Source organism: Rhinolophus sinicus, linkage group LG15 (genome assembly GCF_036562045.2).
Source record: "Rhinolophus sinicus isolate RSC01 linkage group LG15, ASM3656204v1, whole genome shotgun sequence".
NCBI lineage: Eukaryota > Metazoa > Chordata > Mammalia > Chiroptera > Rhinolophidae > Rhinolophus > Rhinolophus sinicus.
The window spans coordinates 48,357,066-48,376,482 of NC_133764.1; the positions used below are offsets into that span (position 1 = coordinate 48,357,066).

Consider the following 19,417-nt stretch of genomic DNA (forward strand, 5'->3'; position numbering starts at 1 on the left):
CCTAGAGACAGCAACAGGGCCCTGGGGTATGGTGCGGGGAATGACTGCAGTGGAGGTTCCTTCAGAGCCCTGGGGCTCTCAGACCAACCTCCAGAAACAGCCAGAATCAACAACTACAAAAATAAAGTTTATTTCCTATCCAAAAATGAGTTCAGGGTGTTGGGTGGTAGAGGGTTGTAGAACAGGGCGAGTTTGCAAGAAGTCAGGGCCCTGAGTAAGACCATATTGGAAGTGGGTAGAACAGGCTTGGCTGAGGTCTGGGAGCAAGGGAGGAACAGGGAGTGCTGCTGGGACTGTTTCAAGTTGCTGGCAGCAGAAGAGACCACCTTCAGTGACAGCCTGCAGAGAGAAACAGAGATGTTGACAGGCCCAGGTCCAGGGGTAGAAATAGACATTGCTGGACCCAAAAAGTACCCACTGAGACACAGAAACCTGGGAGTACTCTCTATGGCAAGGATTGCAAACTCAAAAACACCACAAGATCAGACAAAGAATTCAAATAAGGTAAGCTGGCTGGGCATCAGGAGGTGGTCAAGAAATGTGGGCACTGCAAAGAAGTGGAAAGTGCAGGCCACTTCTAAAGAGGACAGTGTCCACCCAACACTAGCTGATTATTGCCAGGTGGAATGTTGGCTCAGGATTGCCAAATCTCTCAAAATTTTTTAGAGAAGCTGGAATATCTGTATTTTTATGTGAACTCTCCTGATTTTTAATGTTGGCAACTCATCCATATTTTGAAAAAAATGCTGAGAGCCAAAGAATACATAGTTGGGGGTCATCAGTTTGTTTCCTGTGTGGACTGTGGGATTCAGTGAGCTCCTCCAGCATGAGCTGACAGTGGGAAGCCTAAGAAGTCTTGGGTTCCTCAAATGCCAGCCTCCCCACAAACCTAGCCCTCTCGAGGCGACCTTGCTCTCAAGGTCTCCAGCAGAGACCTAGGCGCTGGGACAGAAGACCTCACAATATCACTTCACTATCTCCACAGTGGAATCTATGATCTGTCACCGTGATCCTGCATGCTCTTGTCTCAGTCTTCATTTCCCGGGCTGGATCTGGGGCCCTTCCCCATGTCTCTGTTCCCTCATCTCTACTTGCCTCCAGATCCTGGGGAGAAAGCAGGACATCTCATCAGCCCAGCCCAAATGGCCACCGCAGTCTGTCTCATGCTTGTTGGGTTCCATGGCCTCAGGTGGCTCCCCTCCCAGAGGGGGAGGAGGGGAAGGTTTGGAAAAGGGAAGAGGGTCAGAAGTGACTGGGCTTTGTGAAAAAGTCCTGAGAATCCAGAGCCGACCAGACCAGCTGATGGCTCCTAACCCGAGGCAGGAGGCCACGGGCCCAGCACCTCCCTGATGACAGGTGGCAATGCCCACCCCAGACAGGCCTGGGCCCAGAGCCAGGGTCAGTGGAACGTGTCTGATCTGGACCGGAAGTTGTGCCTCATGAGGCTTGGAGTTGGGGGTGAGGTCTCTGGCCCTGGGGAGGGTCCCAGAGGGTCAGTCTCTGAGGGATAAGGGGACAACACGGAGGGTCTCAGATTGGGGGGGACAGTCCTCATCTCTGCTGTTCCCACACTGGATGGGCAATGGACCTCAGCAAGAGTAGTATCCTGGAAGCTAGGCGGTGGTCTGGACAGACAGGGAGAGATGCATGAAGGCCTCAGCTGGGGGCAGGGAGGGTCTGAAGGCCCAACTGAGACTACTGGGTGGCCTGGGGAACCAAGCCTGGCCTGCACCAGGCCTATCATTTGTCGAAGCTCCTGGCTGAGCTGAGACACTTCCTGGTTGAGACGGGAGATCTGTTAAAAACACATCAAATTGTTTCCCAGGTGCCATAATAATCACCACCCTCCTAAGTGTACCCCCCCTTTACAGTTTACAAAGCTCTTTCACAACCACTCTCTGCTTGTGACCACCCTAAGAAGAAGGCAGAGCAGGGGCTATTTTTGTCTAAATGTAAATACCCCAGGCTCTTTCCAAAAAGGATTGGGGCAGCAGCTATTGCCATCTTCCCCACCGCCCCACTTTTACAAGATGTAGAAAAATGTGCTCAAAGAGATGGCACAGCTGTGAAGTGACAGATGTAGATTTACTTTCAGGTGATTCCATCACACAAGCGCAAGTGTCTATTCAATGTTTTTCAAATCTCAGGGAGTACAGAATCAACTGAGAAACTTGTAAAAATGCAGACTTTTGGGCCCCACCCCAGACGTTTGAAACTGGATGAGGTCCACGAGTCTACACTTTACCAGGTTCTCCAGGTGCTGACAGGCACTCAAGTTTGGAACCAGGCTTAAAACTGTGAGCGGAAGCAGGACTGGTGCTCAATCTTGCTGAACAGGGGTTGGCCCCGCCCCCAGCCCAGGTGCTCCCTGGGGAACCCTGATGTTTATCAGAAGGAGGGAAGGCCAACTCCCAAGGGTGGGGCCTGGCTAGCCATGGTGACAGCTCTGAGATCCCTGGAGAGGAGGTGAAGGCAGAGCCTCTGCATGCAGCATCTGGGCTCTTCTGACCAGGATTCAGATATTGGGATCCAGGTCCCCCATTGCAGACGGCCTCTCAGCCTCCCTGTCCTCTGCCCCCCAAGTCTGCTTAGCACTCATTTCCCAGGGCTTGGGTAAGGGAAAGGCCTGGAGCATCATGACTTGCTGGGGGACTTCCGTGCAGGAGAGCATTCCGGGCAGAGGAAAAGCCCTCCTTCCAGGACGGTCAACCTGAGCCAGCTGGGAAGGAGGGGAAGCAGAGATCACTGAGTACACAGAGTGTACCAGGGACTGGGCCAGGCATTCGTCAGCTCTCATTGCATCCTCACAATAGCTCTAGAAAGAATAGATCATTTCCCCCATATTTAGATGAGGAAATCGAAATTCAGAGTGGTTGTGGGACTTGCCCAAGGTCATCCAGTGAGAGTGACTATTTGAATTCAGGACTGGCTCTAAACACTGAAATGTTCCTATATGAGGCATATCTCTGATCCCAAAATGACATTCTTCAAGGAGGGGAGGAACCAGGCCCAACCCACCTCTTGGTTCAGCCTGCAGACCTTTTCCTTCACCTCCTCTGTCTCAGTGGCCGCGTCCTGGCTGGGCCTGGTCCCTGCAGGCAGAACGGGGTGGAGGAGTGCAGCATGAATGCAGGGAGCATGAGTCTACAGCTGGGGGTGGGCTCCTCCTCTAGTGTCAGGACGATGGGGAACCCAAACTCTCAGGCTGGTCTCAAGGCCCTATGACTTCCCCAGTCCCCTCACTACCCAGCTTCCCCTAGCTCTAGACAAGTATCTTCTCTTTGATATCTGAACACAACATGCTCTTGTCATGACTTTGTGCTTTGCAACAACTACCTTACTCTGCTCCTCAAACTATTACCTACCGTTAAGACCTAACTCAAGAGTCCCCTGCTCTAGAAGGGAGAATTAGGGAGTTCTCTTCTCGTACTTCAGAGCCCTGCTCTTGCCTCAGTTGTTGTACTTGGCATACTGTTCTGAAATTGTTTATCAGAGTACACAGCTGTCTCCTTCACTAGGAGTGTGGGCCAGATCTGGCTTATCTGTGTATTCCCAGCACAGCACCTGGCACACGGTAGGCCCTTCCTACATGTGGGATGGATGGATGGATGGATGGATAGCAGATGAGTGGGTGACTATGAGTTGAAGTCCACTGATGACCCTTACCTGTTGGAGGGGCCTGAGAGCGGGACCTAGGGTGCTCAGTCCTCCTGCCAAACCGGAATATAGGGGCCTCTGCTGTGCTGCCAGAGTCCTCAATGCCATCCACTACCCTGGGATGGGGGCAGTGGTCATCAGTCCCACGGGGAGAGGGGAAGGGCAGAGCAGACAGAAGGTGAATGGGAGCAGCAGTGCCTGAGAGGTGGGGAGGAGCAACAGTCAAAGGGGTGGGGTGGGGTTGCAAGCTGTGTGTGTTGGATCAGAAGGGTGGGGTGGGTAGATGGTGCAGAGACAGGGAGGAACACAGGTTGGAATGCTGGGGACAGAGCCCAGAGAAGGTTCTGGAAGTCAGCAGGGGTAATGGGGAAGGCAGGGGAGGCTAGTGTCTCACCGGGGACTGAGGTCCGTAGGTCCAAATGTTCCCAGTGGGGGAATGAGAAGCTGGGGGGGCTTCCAGGCAGCAGAGCCCCTGGGCAGGGCATGAGGGGAGGGACTGTGGCCTTGGCCAGCCAGGGCAGGGGACAGGGATGGGGACAGAGAAGGGGAGGAGACAAGGGCTGAGAATGGAGGCAGCTCCTCGCCCAAAAGGCTGACCAGGGAGCCCCGGGGCTGTGTTGGGCTAAGGTTGGGCAGGAGGAGAGGCCGGCGGGGCCTGGGACCACCTCCAGGCTCTGCCCCAGCCTCAGACTCTTTGATGGACGGCAGGATCTTGTCTGAGAAGGAGCCAAGGCTTTCAGAGCGGGGCTGTGGGCAGAGGGGCAGCTGATGTTATTCATAGGACAGTGAACAATAGGCCCCTTCATTAAGCAACAGCCTACACTGGCGGATGCTTACTCCCCATCTCCTCGCCTTCTCCCTGAAGCAGAGGAGCCAAGGAGAGGTTCTCCTCATTCCCAGACTCTCCCCCATGTAACCTCAAGCCCATCCAGGAAGGGAGTATTACCTGGAAGAGCCGAGGGGATCGGGAAAAGCAGCTGAGGCCCTGTGGGGACAGAGAGGGGGGTCAAGCTGACTCATACCTACTCCTCCCCTGGTGCAGCACCTCCTACTTCCACCCATCAGTGTTGTGGGGTTTGAGAATGCGGGGCCTTTTTAAGTGGACTCAAGTCAGAGATACCTCCAACTCTGACTCAGAGAAATCCTGAGTGGAAAGTCAGTATGAAAAGCAGCAAAAGACAAAGGCCTACAGTGTAGCCTGCAGACCTGGCCCAGTACCTAAACCAAAACGGGCTCAGGAAACATCTGGTGAGTGAGGAATCCCCAGGAAATGGTGCCCAGTTCAGACAGGGACTTCATGGAGGAGGAGCAAACAAAGGGGATTGTTTCCAAAGTGGGGGTCCTTTGGGGAGTCTGGAGTGAGTCTGAGGGGTGACCAACAGGAAATGGGTCAGTAGAGTTGGAAGTAGAGGTAGTGAAAGATCGTCCATGGGGTTGGGTGATGGCCAATGGAGTAAGGTGGGTGGGATTTAAAGATGTTAAGTATGGAAGGGGCAATGGACAGGGGTGCCTGGGGTTGAGAGAGGACATTTTCAGGGTGGAAGGTGATACATGAGGCCCTCTCTGGGACTGGGGGATGTCTGCTTTGAAGGAAGGGACCTCGGAGGAGATGGAGGCCATGTGGGGTCTACATACATTGGTGTCAGAGCCCTGGTGCAGGTTGAAGGTGAGGTCCTGGGGCAGGCCAGCCCGGAAGGCAGCTGCATATTCAGGATAGAGTCTCAGGACCTCAGCCAGCCCTTGGCTGCTCAGCTGCTGCAGGCCACAGTAGGTCAGTGCCTTCACGTCAGCGCTGGTCTTCCGCACGCAGCTTGGGCGTGCGCCTGACCCAGGCTCCTGCTCTGGCTCAGGGATATCTGCCCCAATCAGGTCCCCCTTCCCTGTGGGGAAGGGATGGAGACAGTCAGCTGGGGCAGAGGGACCGAGAGGATATTAGCGGGAGGTGGTCAATGGATTTGAAGGCTGGTCAGTGTGTTTGAAGGACAGTTGAAGGTGGGTGAAGCAGTGGGAAGGGTGGGAATAATCAAATGAGTTGGGAAAAGGTCAGTGGAGAATGACTGGTAAAGTTGGAGGAATGATCAATGGAACTGGAAGATCAATAAAGAATGGCCAGAAGGATCAGTTCAAAGTAAAGGTCAATGGAATTGAGGGTCAATGGGGATGAGTCAATTGAGTTGGGGACGGTCATTGAGGAAGGTTTAATGGGTTGAGGGATGGGATTAGGGGAGAATCTGAGGGGAACAGTCAAAAGGGGATTGTAGTGGGGTGAAGGGACCAAGAAAGAATACTCCTCAGCAGGAATTCCAGATATCCACTGAGGGTATCCCAGTCCCTAGATTCCTGGCCACTCCCCAGGTTCTGGGGTAGGTAGTGGGTGGTAGTGGGATCCTCACCGAGGATGGCCAGCACCACGTTGTCACGGAGAACCTCCAGCGAGCCTGAGCAGACATAGTAGTGTGCCTGCAGAGCGTCCCCACGGTGCAACAAGTACTCGCCCGGAGCATAGAAGGAGGTCTTGACGTGCAGGGAGAGGGCCCGCAGGCAGCCCCTGCTTGCTGCTCCAAACAGCGGCAGCTTCAGGATCTCCCGATTCAAGTGCATGGCAATGTCAGCTCTCAGCTCGTCTGGGAAGTCACGCAGTAACTGCAGAGGGGGCAGAGGTCATTCTGGCCATCTGCTACTTGAGTTCCACAAGTGTGCTGAGCCGTCTCCAAGGAGAGAGCTCCAACTTGCCCTCTGAAGTTACCCATTGCTGACCTTCGGAGAAGGCTTCTGTGTGTCTAACCTCTGCTTTGGAGCAGAGACTAGGTCTTCTCCTGTCTGTCCATTGCTTATGGCTACATAGCCTGGCCACTCACACCTGTCCTGATTACTCAATCCCACACATACAAGTACCATCCCTGGTGGGTCAGCCTTAACGTGGGAGTCAGGAGACTAGAAGTCAGCTCTGCCCTAAATCCCAGTGGACCTTAAATGATCTATTTCTTCTCTCTGGATCTCAGTATCTGTAAACTGCAGTGTTACACTAGACCTTGAGTATTATCAACCACTTCCTAGGGGCCAAACTCAGTATTCACAGTTCCACTCATCTTATGGAGCCCCTTGGCCACTCTGGCTTGTTGACCTTTCTATTGCCACCATTGCCTCCCCAGACTCATTTTCCTCAGTCTACACACTTGCCTTTCTTCTAACTTTCCACACAATCCCTGCATCATGGCAACCAGCTCCATGACTTCCCCACTCCCTGTGAGGCTGGAGCCCCACATCTGGGTCCAGACCTATATTTTCAACTACCTCCAGGGCAAACTCCACTTGGGTCTCCCACAAGCACCTCACCCTCATCATGGCCCCACCCTAGACTCTTATTTTCAGTCCAGCCTTCCTCCTGTATCCCCTCCATCCCACACATCTGCCCAAGCCAGAAACCTGAGAATCACCCTGAGGTCCTCTTCTGCAACCAGGCTCACCAAGCCCCGATGGCACCTGCTCTCAGAAGTACCTCCTAGATCCCTAGGCCACTCCCCAACCTAAACACTTTGCAGGATAAAATCTGAAGTCAAGGCGGTCTGTGAGCTGGGCCTGCCCACCTTCCCAGCCCTGTCTCTTGCACTCCTCTCCCCCTCCCCCTTCCATACCACTCACACCCTTGCCCCTGAAGGCTCACTGAACTACTTTCAGTTCCCTGAACTCACCCTGCTATTTTGCATCATTTCCAGACCTATGTTCCTATTGCTCTTTCTATCTGGAATGGCCTTCTGGTAGCAGGCCAATTTCCTTATTGTCCCTCACCTTGTCCCCTCTTCTGTGCCACTGTCCCTGACTCCTATAGGTCCAGTCACAACCAAGGCCCCACTGCACCTACATTCTTCCAGCAGGGTCCCATTCACTATGTAATTATTTGTTTACCTGTCTGTCTCCCTCACCAGACTGGTGTCTCCCTGAGGGCAAGGGAAGAGTATAATCACTGCTGAGCTCCCTGTGTCCAGCACAGAGGCTGGCCCAAAGCAGGTGCTCGGGAAATGGGAACTGAAGGGGGCGTGACATTAGCCAGGGCCTGAGCTCCATTTCAGTTTCCACATTCGAGTGCACAGGAAAAGAGATGCGGATTAGGGTGGGAGCGTGCCCTTATGAACAGCACCTCACTTCCCTGGGCCCAGTGTGCCTCCACTCCAAATCTGGAGAGGCTGCAACCCTGTCCCCTCGGCACCTCCACGTGTCGCAGACTGGGAGACCCGCCCACTACCTCATTGGCGTCTATGCCGCTGTTGACGGCCCACGTGGTCTGGAAGTACTCGAGCATGCGCTGCTTGAGTGGCCGCGGCAGGCGGTGCATGCGGATGAAGTCCTTGAGGTCCTTCATGCGACGGTGGTACAGAGAGCGGCGCGAGTACATGCGCTGGATGATGGCCGTCACGTTGCCGAACACCACCGCGTGCATCAGAGCTGCAGGGTGACGGCAGGTAGCTGGTTAGGGGCAGCCACTTGCTCCCAAACCCCCCCTGCCCTGGATTCCTGTCTCTGGGTTCCTGGGGAGGGGCAGGAGAGCCAGTGGGCTCCTGTGTGCCTACCTGGTGCCAGGTGCTGGCTTAGGGCGAGGAATGGAGGGTAGTAGCTTCCTCAGGTCAGAACTGATACCCCTCTCAGGCCATCCTCCATACCCCAATTAGGTCATTAGCTTGGGTTTCCCATCCCCTTTGCAAGAGGCCATGCCTGTTTGTGGCAACCCCCAGGGCCGCATGTAGTAGGTGCTGAGAAAATGTCTATGAATGAATGCAAGACTGTCTGGACGTGGAGGGACATCTTGCCTTCTCTCGGCCTCAGTTTCCCCATCTGCACCCTGGGCTTGGCAGGGCTACCCTGGGGCTTGGCAGGCAAGGCCTTACCGCCTATGAGCATGGTGCAAATGGAGAAGACCTTCTCGGCGTTGGTATTGGCACACACGTTGCCAAAGCCCACGCTGGTGAGGCTGCTCAGCGTGAAGTAGAGCGCAGCAATGTAGGCACTGCGCGGCGACGGGCCGCCCGCCGAGCCATTGACGTAGGGCACCTCCAGCCGCTTCCCCAGCTCGTGCAGCCAGCCTGGGGGGTGGAGGGATACAAGGAGCGCCGCTGCGCAAGCGGTGGAGAACTGGGTTTCCATGCGCTGCCCGCACGCGGGCCTCGCAGCGGGGAACTGGTTACAGCCGCAGTTCAAGACTCCCAACTCCCCACACTGCTGACTGCTCAGGGGCCCTTTGGACTCTCTAGGACTTGACCCAGCCAGACATTCTCCCTGCCTTGGTGGAACTTCCAGTCTGAGGGGAAAGAGATATGAAATAAATCATTACAGGTGGAAGGCAAGCTACTGAAAGGGAAGTATAGAGTGTCTTAGGAGTCATAACTCTTTAGGAGAGCCAACCCCCTGGGGGTGGGATGGGCTGTGGTTCCTGAAAGACTCCCTTAGGACAGAGCATTTTAGCTGAGACTGCGAAGAAGAGACAAGTCACCTAGGTGAAGGAGGGAGAGAAGACAAAAGGGACAGATTCCAGAGAGGAAAACATGTACAGGCTCCAAAGTGAGAAAGCAGTACATCCTGGGGGCTGGAGGGAGGCCTGTGTGGCTGCAGCACAGGGGACACGGGAGAAAGAGAAGCCACGTGGGGACAGAGAGGGCTGCAGCACTCTGTAGGGTGTGCTCTGAGTGTGGACTCTATTTTGAGGGCAATGGGGAGTCATTGGAAGGGACTCTGCCCCAAACCCCCTCCCCACCATCAGAGTGTGTCCCCCATTGTATTTTGGTGGTCTATCACCAGTCTTACTCCCCTGCTACGCTGTGAGGTCTCCCCCCAGGGCAAAGCCCTTGTCTTCAAATCAGATTCTCATGTCTGATCTGGAAGGAGCTCAATGCATGTTGGTTGGATGAATGCAGGACTGTGGGTGGTGGGTGTGGGTACTGGTGGAGGCATCAGCTTGGGGGCCCGAGTGGACACTGCAGGCAGATGGGTGATCAGTGAAAGCCTGGGGTCGGTGGCTCACCGATGTCCCAGAGCAGGGGGTCGTTGGCCTCCATCTCCCGGCGCCCGATGACGTACCAGACACAGGCCATCCAGTGGGCGAGGAGCGCAAAGACGGACATGAGCAGTGTAAGCAGCACCGCGCTGCACTGTGAGTAGCGCTCCAGCTTCTGCAGCAGCCGCAGCAGCCGCAGCAGACGCACTGTCTTCAGCAGATGCACCAGCGACGTCTGCAGGAGTGTGGCAGAGGAGGCGTCAGGGCGCAGGTCGTTAGAGCCCCCGCCTCCACGTCGTTTCCTAGCACCCTGGAGTCAGGGGAAGCTGCAGCAGGACAAACATCCCTCTGTCCTGAGAAGGTGACCAGGAAATGCGGGGGGAGAGAATGATACTGAAACTAATAATGGCTGACACTGTGTAAGTATTTACTATGTGTCAGGCACTGGGCTAAGTATTTGTAATCCCCATTTGGAAAAAAACGTATGCCTTTGGTCTAATTGTCATCATCATTCCCAGTTTGCAGATGAGTAAACTAAGGCCCAGAGAGGTTAGTGATTTGCTTGAGGTCACAGACCAAAGGTATGATGGAGCTGGAACTCAAATCTGGGCTGATACCAAAGTCCATTCTGTGCTATCCTGCCTCTTAGCGCTGTGGGCTGTGAAGGAGCAAGTCCTGGTCAGAGTCAGGGGAAGAGACAGAATGAGCTCTGGCCCCTGTTCAAAGCACCCAGTGTCCTAGGCACAATCAGCTGTGGCGACGAGCTGGCTCCTGATGACAGCAATTGTAATAGGAGCCACCCCTCGAGACATAGAGAAGCATGGTAGAGTGGGGACAGGCAAGAGGCTGGAGGACAGGGGAAGGTTTAGGGACCTTTCCCCTCGTGGGTTATCTGCAGGCAAGAGGGTCATGCCAAAATGTCGAGGGAAGGCGAGCAGGGACTGAGGGAGCCTGGGCTGCGAGGTCTCAGCCCTGTGGGGCTAGGTGGGGATTGATGGAGCTAGTGGTACCTAGTAAGGTCCTGTAAATGTGAGCTAATAGTACCACGATGACTGTTTCCATTGTGCTTATTAATGCTCCAATTAGCCCTTCCAATCTTGGAGGTGAGGAGCAGGTGGGGGGCTTATTTTCTCAGTACTCTGGATGGGGGCAGCTGGGAGACTAGGGCTAGGGACTCTGGGACAGTGTCTGGGTCACCTGGTATGAAGGCCCTTCCCCATCCTCTCAGGGGCTTCCAGGAGCATCCCCCATAGCCCTGGCCCTACGTGGTTCCTGAGCCATGTAGGTGAAGTAAGCAACCCTGATTGCCCCACATGGACCCTCTCCAGGCTTACTACCTGCGCTTACCTCCCAGAGCTCCTGACTTGAGTCCTTTAGGGCTTCCCCTCAGTCACCTGGCCCTGGGCCCCACTCCCTTGGGGTCCCCCTCTCCTTCTCCTTGGACCAGATTGTCCCAGGCCTGGCTCCTTGAAGTCCCTAGCTCTGCCAGTGACTCCTCATCTTCTCTCTTTGCTCTGCCTCCTCCAGCCCCAGTGTCTCTCCTCACCTCCCCTATGCCAGACCATCCACTCAGGTACCCTGCTTTCCTGGGAAGCAGGGTGCTGTGCTAGAAAGAATAATGGATTAGGAGTCTGGAGACCTCGTTCCAATCTCCTGCTTGTCACTGTTAGCTGTGTGACCTTCAGCAAGCCACTTAACCTCTCTGAGACACTGCATCTACCTCTGAGAAACAGGGATAAGAGAACCTGCCCTGAAGGGTTACTGTGAGGCTCCTATGTGATGATGTGTGTGAAAGTACTTGGTAAACTGTAAAGTGCTCCTGAAGGTACTAGAGGAGGGGAACCGCCTGGGAGGAGGAACGGGGGCTCTCTTCAGCTCTCCCTCTCCCCAGGGACAGTTGTTTGCCCCCCTGACAGTCTGGTGGGCATGGGGGATGGGGAGGGGTGGGGAGCTCTGCCCGGAATGCCCGGAGCCTCAGTGCAGACACACACACGTGTGGGAGCGTGCACACACGTGTACACAGCCAGAAGAGGCCCACAGCTCGTTGGCGGCTAGTTAAATCTGGCTGTGTGTAGGTGGTTTCCTGCTATAGCTAAGTGTGGCAGAGAGAGGCGCGCACAGGGAAACAGCTCTCCACCTCCTCACCCAAAACCAAGGGGGTCTAGGGACAGGGGGTGGGACTCTCTCACCCTGGACTTGAGAAGATCTACTGTCCGCCAGCTGGTGCAGAGCTACCCACTCATAGGCACCTCCGGACAGTTGCCAGGGAGCTGGGAGGACACCGGTCTTAGCATTCTCTACCTCCAAACCCAGCCACAGCCTCTACCTCCTGGTCTGGGCTTGCTATGCTCCCTCCTAATGCTCTCTTTCCTCATCTCCCACCAGCTAAATCCTACTCTCCATCTAGCTCTACTCTCACCTCCCTCAGGAACCCTTCCCAGACTACCCTAGCCTCTGCCCAACTGGGGTACTTTGGCCTCCCAGGCTCTGTCCAGATTTTAGATCATTTTTACACATACCCATGTTCCAACCTGGAATTACAAGATCAGCTAGCTCTGTGCCCAGCCCTCAAACACAATACCTGGGCCCCATCTTCCACTTCATTCACCTCTTTGTTCCTGCTGTCCCCTCCAGTAGTTCTGCCCCCTCGCCCGCTTAACTGCTTGGAGGCTGAATCCTTGTACCTTTTTCAAATAGTGACCATGCCCCACACAAAGCTTTGCAGACAGCAAACTGCTCATTAGTTGTTTGTTAAATAAAAATGTGAAAAGTACCACTCATTTGGCATTAGGCCAGTGTCGCCTCAGTAACCCTACTTAGCTTTTTAGAGACTGTGAGCTGAGCTCCCCAAGAACACAGACCCTCTCAGTCCTTCTTAGCTCCTAGCTCAGGGCTTTGCCCATAGCAGCTGCCTGACAAATAGTCACAGATAGGTTGATGGGAAGGACTGAGTTTGGGTTTGGGGTGGGTCCCTTAATGGGAGATGCTGTGCTAAAGCTGGGAGGTTAGGCTGCACGTGGGATGGGGGTCACTCACCACAGTGATGTTGAAGATGTAAAGCAGGTCAAAAGGCAGCGCAGCAATAAGATCGACGAAGAACCATGTGGCCAGGTAGTGGAGGCCAATGGAACGAGGAGCAGAGACCACCTGGCCGGACTGGGACACATAGGTGGTGCGGAAGTTCAGGATGATATCTGGGGATGCAAGAGGCTGTTACTAGGGGGTCTTGGCCTAGAAACTCAGGCCAAAGGGTCAAGGAACTGGATAAGCTGGGAACAATACTTAGAGACCCAGAATGGAGTTGGAGGCAGAAAAGGGGAAGACAGATTGGGCTTCTGGCTGGTCCTCAGGGAGGAGAGATCTAAAAGCTGCAGGGGTCAAGGGGCAGGGGTCAGGGCACTTAAAGACCCATAAATGGATGGTCTCTGAATACCTGGGTACTGCAGGCCCCTGATGGAATGAGGCTTGGATAAATGAGTCCCTCTAGCCCACCCGCCAGGGTCCGTGGGGCAGAGGGTCTGACCCAGGATGAAGAGCATCTCCACGGCGATGTCGCTGACGAGAGTGTGCCGGGAAGTGATGGGGGTGTCGTCATCATCGCCCAAGAAGCAGACATTGTAGGGGACAGTGACCGCAACGTAGAAGGTGGCGAGGAGGATGAGGCCATCCCAGATAGCCTTGGGGATGCTGTAGTGGAGGAGGAGGCAGCGGGACCCCCCCACGGAGGCCACCTTGTACTCGGGCACTGATGGCTTTGGCTCAAACACGTTCTAAGGGGAGAGGGGTGGCGGTTGGGGACACTTGGGGGAAAGAGGAGCCAAGGCTGGGGAAGGGAGAGGAAGGGGATGGGGAAATGGGGGGGTGTGGAACTGCAAGTACGACCACAAGACAAGATAGAAGGTGAAGGAGAGGGGTTCAGGGGCTGGCATCTGACACTTCCTTCCTCTGCCAAGCTACTGCTCAGGCCTCATTTGGAAATAATACGTTTTGTGGGGGGTATCTTAAGGTCTGACCTTCATCCCGCTTGAGGAGATTATGACAAATCAGGCACATGCCCTAGCTTGAGGGGTCACTAATTTCTCCCTCAAGTTCCTCTTGGGTTCTGGAGGCCCCGTGGGGGATGGGTGTATTCCAGGAATGAGGGGAGGTTGGTACAGTGCACCCCATTCCCTGCAGCACTCACAGACTACACAGAGGGTTGGAGACTCAATCCTGTGGCTTTATCAGGTCCTAGGAATGGTACACAGGGCTAGATGCCAGGCTCCCAATGGGGGCTTTCTCCCTAGGACCACAACTTATGATTTTACCCCCCACAGGGCGACCTTATCAGCCAGAGGTAGGTGACATAATTGCTGCTAGAGTCCCACCCTGTGTCATCATCAGAGCAATGTCAATCACAGGGAAGCAAGGGAGACGAAGATGGAAGGAGATGTGGGGGGACATGGGATAGAGCAAAGAAATGAGCAGACAGAGGAGCAGGTCACTGGACGGAGAGCAGACAGATAGGGAAATGGAGACAGTAACAGGATGCCTCAGCATCACGGCTGGGAGATGTTGGGGTGGAGACAGGACTCACATTATTGTTTTTCATGCCTTTGTGGCCCCGGCGACCAAAGTGGCCCGTCAGTCGGTGTAGGGCAGTCCGGCTCTGTCTCCTGGTAGATCGACGTCTTGAGCTGGCTCCCCTCCTGCCAAGGGAGTTTTCTATTGGGAAGAAGGGTACGGAGATAAGTGGGGGCAACATCCCATGATGCTGGGTAGGGAGAGGTCTTCTGTGACCTTGGGCAAGGACCTCTGACCATTTGTGCCTTCTCCCCAGACTTGCAGTTACCATGATTACTGTCCCTTGAGGGGCCAAGTCCTGGGCCTCCACTCTGAGTGATGTCCTTGAAGGAAAAGAGGAAAAGCACGACCTCCCCCATCTCATTCTTGATTGGCATCATGTCCAGGAGGCACCAAAAGGCCGAACCTATAGGTGTGGAGAGATGGAGGCGGAGGGTGAGCAGCCCGTGGCATCCCTTTCTCTTAATCCCCCTTGGTTCCTGGGCATAGTCAAAGGGCTTGGCAAAGCTTTAGAGCTAGAAAGAACCCCAGAGATTATGTCAGCCGATTCCTTCACCTTCCAGATGGAAGAACCAAGGGCCAGAGAGGGTCAGGTCACATAGTCAGAAACTCAGGGTCACATAGTCAGTTTGTGGCAGTGTGGGGACCAGCACCCAGGCTTCCACTGTGCGAACTGAACTCTGAGTAAAGCCTGGGGACTGGGCAAGGGTGCAGGATGGGCAAGGCCCTCACCATCCTTCCGATAGAAGCAAATTTCAGCCCGGTGTTCCTGATGGCCCTCCAGTGCCTTGTGCAGCCTCTGCAGGGCTGGCTCACTGGTCTCTGGACCATAAAGGAAATGGCAGCTGCATGTTTTCTGCATGACCTCAGTGCGGCCGTAGCCTGTGAGCTCGCAGAAGCCGTCAGAGCAGTAGACGATGGGAAAGCCCCGTGGGCCCTGTGCATTGGCCAACAGGAAGTTGCTGTCTGTGGGAAGACAGAGGAGGTCAAGGTTAGGTCAAAGCCAGGAGGGGAACTCAGCTTCCAGGTAGACAGTACCTCCCCCAAGCTGTGGTCGGAGGTCACAGAGCCAGAAGCTTCCCAGGCTTCCATGTGATTCCTGGATCCCCCTCTGGTATACTCTGAAATGAGACCAAGAAGGGATAGAGCAAAAAGACAAGGAGACTTAAGGGTGCTCTGGGACTGGGACAGGGACTACTGTGGCTTGGAGAAGGAACCCCAAGAGGTCATGTGTTCCATCCCTCCACTCTTACTATGAGAGGCAGCATAGCATGGTGAGTACAGGCAGGAGCTGCGTCACCCCACCTTTGCTGCTTACTGTGTAATCTTTGGCAAGTTAATGAACTCCTCTGTGCCTCTGTTTCCTTGTCTGCAAAGCGTATGTGTGTGTGGGGGGGTTATAGATCTTCCTCACATGGTTTCGTGAGAGTTACATGAGCAAGTCCTGGCACATAGTCAGTATCCCACTGACTGGGTGAAATGATTCCCCCTCATCTGCACAGCTTTCAAAGCACATCAATAGCCGCTACCCTGTCATCCTATTCGAGAGTGGACAGGGCAGAGAGACTGGTGATATCACACCCATTTTATTGATAGAAAACCAAAAGGCAGAGACTATGCAAACTCACAAATCTCCTTTGTGTGGGGAGGGAAAAACGTCTTCATCCTCTGCCTTCCAGGAAAGGTCCTGTTTTTAGCATCCCTTTAGCTAATTTTAGGGGCCTGTCCCCAGTGCTTAAGGTCTGACAGGATTGGGCAGTGAAGCTGTGGCTCCAGCAACCCCAGCAGTACGACCTGAGCTGGCTCCTTCCAGTTCCAATAGGTGGGAGGCCACAGTGGGACTCTATAAGCCATTCAGGGACAGAGGGAATGGGCCTGAGACACAACCAGTCCCGGGGGGTGCTAGGAAGGGTGAGTGTCTGAAGGTGGGGTTGCTGATGGAGACACTGAGGGTGCCTGGCAGGCGATGGGCCCTGGGCAGCAGCCTCCTTCTTCCATCCCAGGGCCTGTTGCCCCAGTGATGGGCGCTATGGAAACAAGGGAGGTGTGTATGGGGGGGGTGGGAAGGTGAGGAGGCGGGTAGGGTGCCCGCAGTTTGGTTTCTGCCCTCAGGTACCTCTCCCCCCACCTTCCAGATCCTGGCCAGGGTGCCCCAGAGGGGCAGGGGGAGATCCTTAGGCTCCAAAGTAGGAAAAGGGAATGGCGGGAGAAGCGGGGAAGGAGGAGTGTGGCTGTCCAAGGTGCTGAACCTGGAACCCAAGCTGGGGTCGGCGAACAGGGAGTTCCCTTTGTCACAAGGACCATCCCCTGCCCTCCTGACTCACCTCCCTCAGACACTGACGCGCCACGATTTGGGGGCGCGTGACCTTAATCCAAACTAGGTCCTGCGGAAGTCTAATCTTTTCCTTCTCTTTCGCTCTCATTCTCGTTCTCTTTTCCTGGAGGAAGGGGATGCTGGAGTCGTCTGGGAGTAGACTCCAGAGCGTCTGGCCACTTCGCATCTCGGATACTCCCCATCTCGGATACTCCCCCATACATCCCGCCAGCAGAGCTCTACACCGTAGTGGGCCTCTCCCAAGGCCTCTCCTCCGTTTTGCTGCACATAGAGCCTTTCAGTCACACCCCCAATTTTGGCCCCCCGCACTTTTGGCCTTCTCCCCGCTTCCCCTCGCAGAGTGCTCCCAGTTCTGTTCCTTTACCACGGCTTCGGGAGTTCCTAGGCTCTCAATTCCACTCTCTCTCCATGCCTCGGGTCTGACCACATCCAGGAGACCCAAGCCGACCCTGAAGAAGTCTTGGCCCCCCGCCCCAGCCGCCGCCCCACTCACGTGTGCCGTCGAAACGGGTGGCTATGGTGTCCAGGAAGGTGTTTTGTGGGGCCAGCAACCCCTTCATGACAGGCATGGCCTCCCGGCGCGGGTTCGAGGCGCGGCGCTGGAGGTCATTCAGCGCGGCGGGGCCCAAGGGGGCGCGCTGCCGGCCCAGCCGGGGCGCCCCATGCGCCACTCTGCCTTCTCCCCTCCCTCTCGCCGCCGCGTCTCTGCTCCAAACCCCGAAGCTTTCGGCTTGGCTCCCCAGTGCCTCAGTGGTTCTTTACCCCACGGGCCAGCTTCTTTCCCCTGGGCTTGGCCCGCGCCTGCCACGTGCCCCGTACCGGGAGGGGCAGCCCTGACACCCGTACCGCTCTCCGCGGCTCTCCTTCAGGAGGCAAGCGGCCCACGCGTGTCTCTCGGGGAGAAAATTCGAGACACGCCCACCAGGAGTCGAGACTCAGAGGTGGGGCGGGGCTTGAGCGACAGACACGCCCCTTCCAGGGTGGCCACACCCCACGTGTGGTTCCCAGGAGCTCCCTTTGGCTCCGCCCGGACGGGTTTCCCGGCGCACCGCCCACGTTGGGAATGGTATCTGGTTCACAGTGCCGCCTGCTGGAGTTGGGCTGTTTTCTCAGCACCCTCAAGTCCCTGCGCTCCAGTGTGACAGCAAGGGTTAAAGAGGCTAGTTTTGCCAGTTGAGCATCGCTGGAAAGGCTGAGAACTCAACTTCTAGAATGTACTACTTAACCCCATCTGTGCCTCGGTTTGCATAGGCCACCCTGGAGAACTCTGTCTCTGAGTCCAGCAGGATGGATGAAAAGAGCTTTGGAGTCCACAGAGTACAATCCCGGCTCTGCCATTTACTAATGGTGTGACTTGGTCTCTCCGAGCCTCACTTTTCTCATCTGTAAAATGGAGCTAGTACTTTTCACTTCATGCGGTTGTGAGGATTTAGTAGCATAATGCATGGTGTTGGCAAAAAATAAGTGTGTTGGAGGGCAAATTTCTCCCTAATCTTCCTCTTCCTATGGTCTTGATATAATCCTCTCTGCTGCCATTCAAGTGGAAGAAAGGCTGGAAGCAAGTTTGGGGCTGAGAAAGATAGTTTAAAGGTAGGCAGAGTCAGTTTGCAGCAAGGACGTAGGTGAGACCAGACACAGGACTTTTTCACCACATAAGTAGAAAATTACTGGGGCAGCTGAGTGTGTGGCTTAGGGTGACTGCTTCCTGGAACAAAACAGTTAAAGCCAGTGAGAATGTAAAGACGTCCCCGGAGAGGGCAAGCCAGTACTCCTCCCCTTCCTCCCAAGGGTCTGAGTCCAGTATCATCTGGGATGTTAGATTGCTTAAAAGTGTCACATCGTTCTGTGTCTCTACTTTTGGGTGTTATATTAGTTCCCTAGGGCTCCTATAACAAAGTATCACAGACTGGGTGGCTTAAACAACAGAAATTTATCGTCTCAGTTCTGGAGGTTGAAAGTCCAGGCTCAATATAATGGCAAGATTGGTTTTTTTTTTAAGGCTGTGAAGGAAAACCTGTTCCATGCCTGTCTTCTAGCTTCTGGTAGGTTGCTGGCAATCTTGGCATTCCTTGGCTTGCAGATGCATCACCACACCTCTGCCTTTACGTTCACATGGGTTCTCTCAATGTGTGTTTCTGTGTACAAATCCCTCCAACCCTTTTTGTAAGGACACTAGTCATACTGGATTGGAGGCCCACCTCACGCCAGTATAATTTCACCTTAATTAATTACATCTGCAACCACCCTCCAAATAAGGTCACATTCTGAAGTGCTATAACTTCAACATATGAATTTAGAGAGGGGGCACAATTCAACCTGTAACAGCTGTGTTCAGTTAAAGTTGTAGGTAAATCTCACCCATCTGTGCATAAGAACTGGTAATTCCCAGCTACCTACAGAATAAAGCCTGATGACTTGTGAGGGGCTTTACAATCTGCGCTGCACAACCTGTCTCCCCCTCCAGCGCCTCACCGCACCACACACTCTCTCTCCCACGTTGCAGCCACTCTAGGTGACTCATGTTGAACCTCATTATTCCCTGCCTCCTCCGAATGCTCAGCTCCCAGCCCCTCTCAACCGGATTCCGCTCTGCTGTGCAGCTTCTCTTGCTCTCGCTCCCCTCCTGCATCTATCCAAAAGGCTCAATATAGAATGACTGGCACAGCATCCAGGGACGTGTCTATCCGGCATCCTCCCCTCCAAGCATGCACATATGCGGTTATCTACGCACCCCAGGGCCTTGCACGTTTCCTTGCTCTGGAAGTTCCCCATCCAAGAGTGTTTCAGGTTCAACGACGCCCAAGCTGAGGTGCCCCAGAGCCGGGCTTCCAGGCCCCTGGGCTCTTTATAGTTCACAAGACTCTGACGCCCCCTGG

General features: G+C 54.7%; 1 protein-coding gene across 2 annotated transcripts; it reads right to left on the reverse strand.

Moving 5' to 3' along the window:
* Positions 1 to 114: 114 nt before the first annotated feature.
* Positions 115 to 19,410, reverse strand: KCNH4 (potassium voltage-gated channel subfamily H member 4). 2 transcript variants are annotated; one of them, XM_074319719.1, is made up of 18 exons: positions 19,273 to 19,409; positions 17,035 to 18,246; positions 14,939 to 15,172; positions 14,475 to 14,612; positions 14,220 to 14,347; positions 13,167 to 13,413; positions 12,680 to 12,837; positions 9,671 to 9,878; positions 8,541 to 8,735; positions 7,901 to 8,100; positions 6,051 to 6,300; positions 5,293 to 5,537; positions 4,604 to 4,642; positions 4,052 to 4,404; positions 3,667 to 3,773; positions 3,019 to 3,092; positions 1,096 to 1,795; positions 115 to 339 (listed from the first exon to the last, which is right to left on the reverse strand). In XM_074319719.1, the coding sequence occupies exons 2-17, from the start codon at positions 17,108 to 17,110 to the stop codon at positions 1,400 to 1,402; spliced, it is 3,048 nt and encodes a 1,015-aa protein (XP_074175820.1). In that variant the 5' UTR covers positions 17,111 to 18,246; positions 19,273 to 19,409; the 3' UTR covers positions 115 to 339; positions 1,096 to 1,399. The 2 variants fall into 2 exon arrangements, with proteins under 2 accessions (XP_074175820.1, XP_074175821.1); XM_074319720.1 differs by lacking the exons at positions 115 to 339; positions 1,096 to 1,795 and adding an exon at positions 2,069 to 2,719 and having other exon boundaries at positions 19,273 to 19,410.
* Between the last annotated feature and the right edge of the window lie 7 nt (positions 19,411 to 19,417).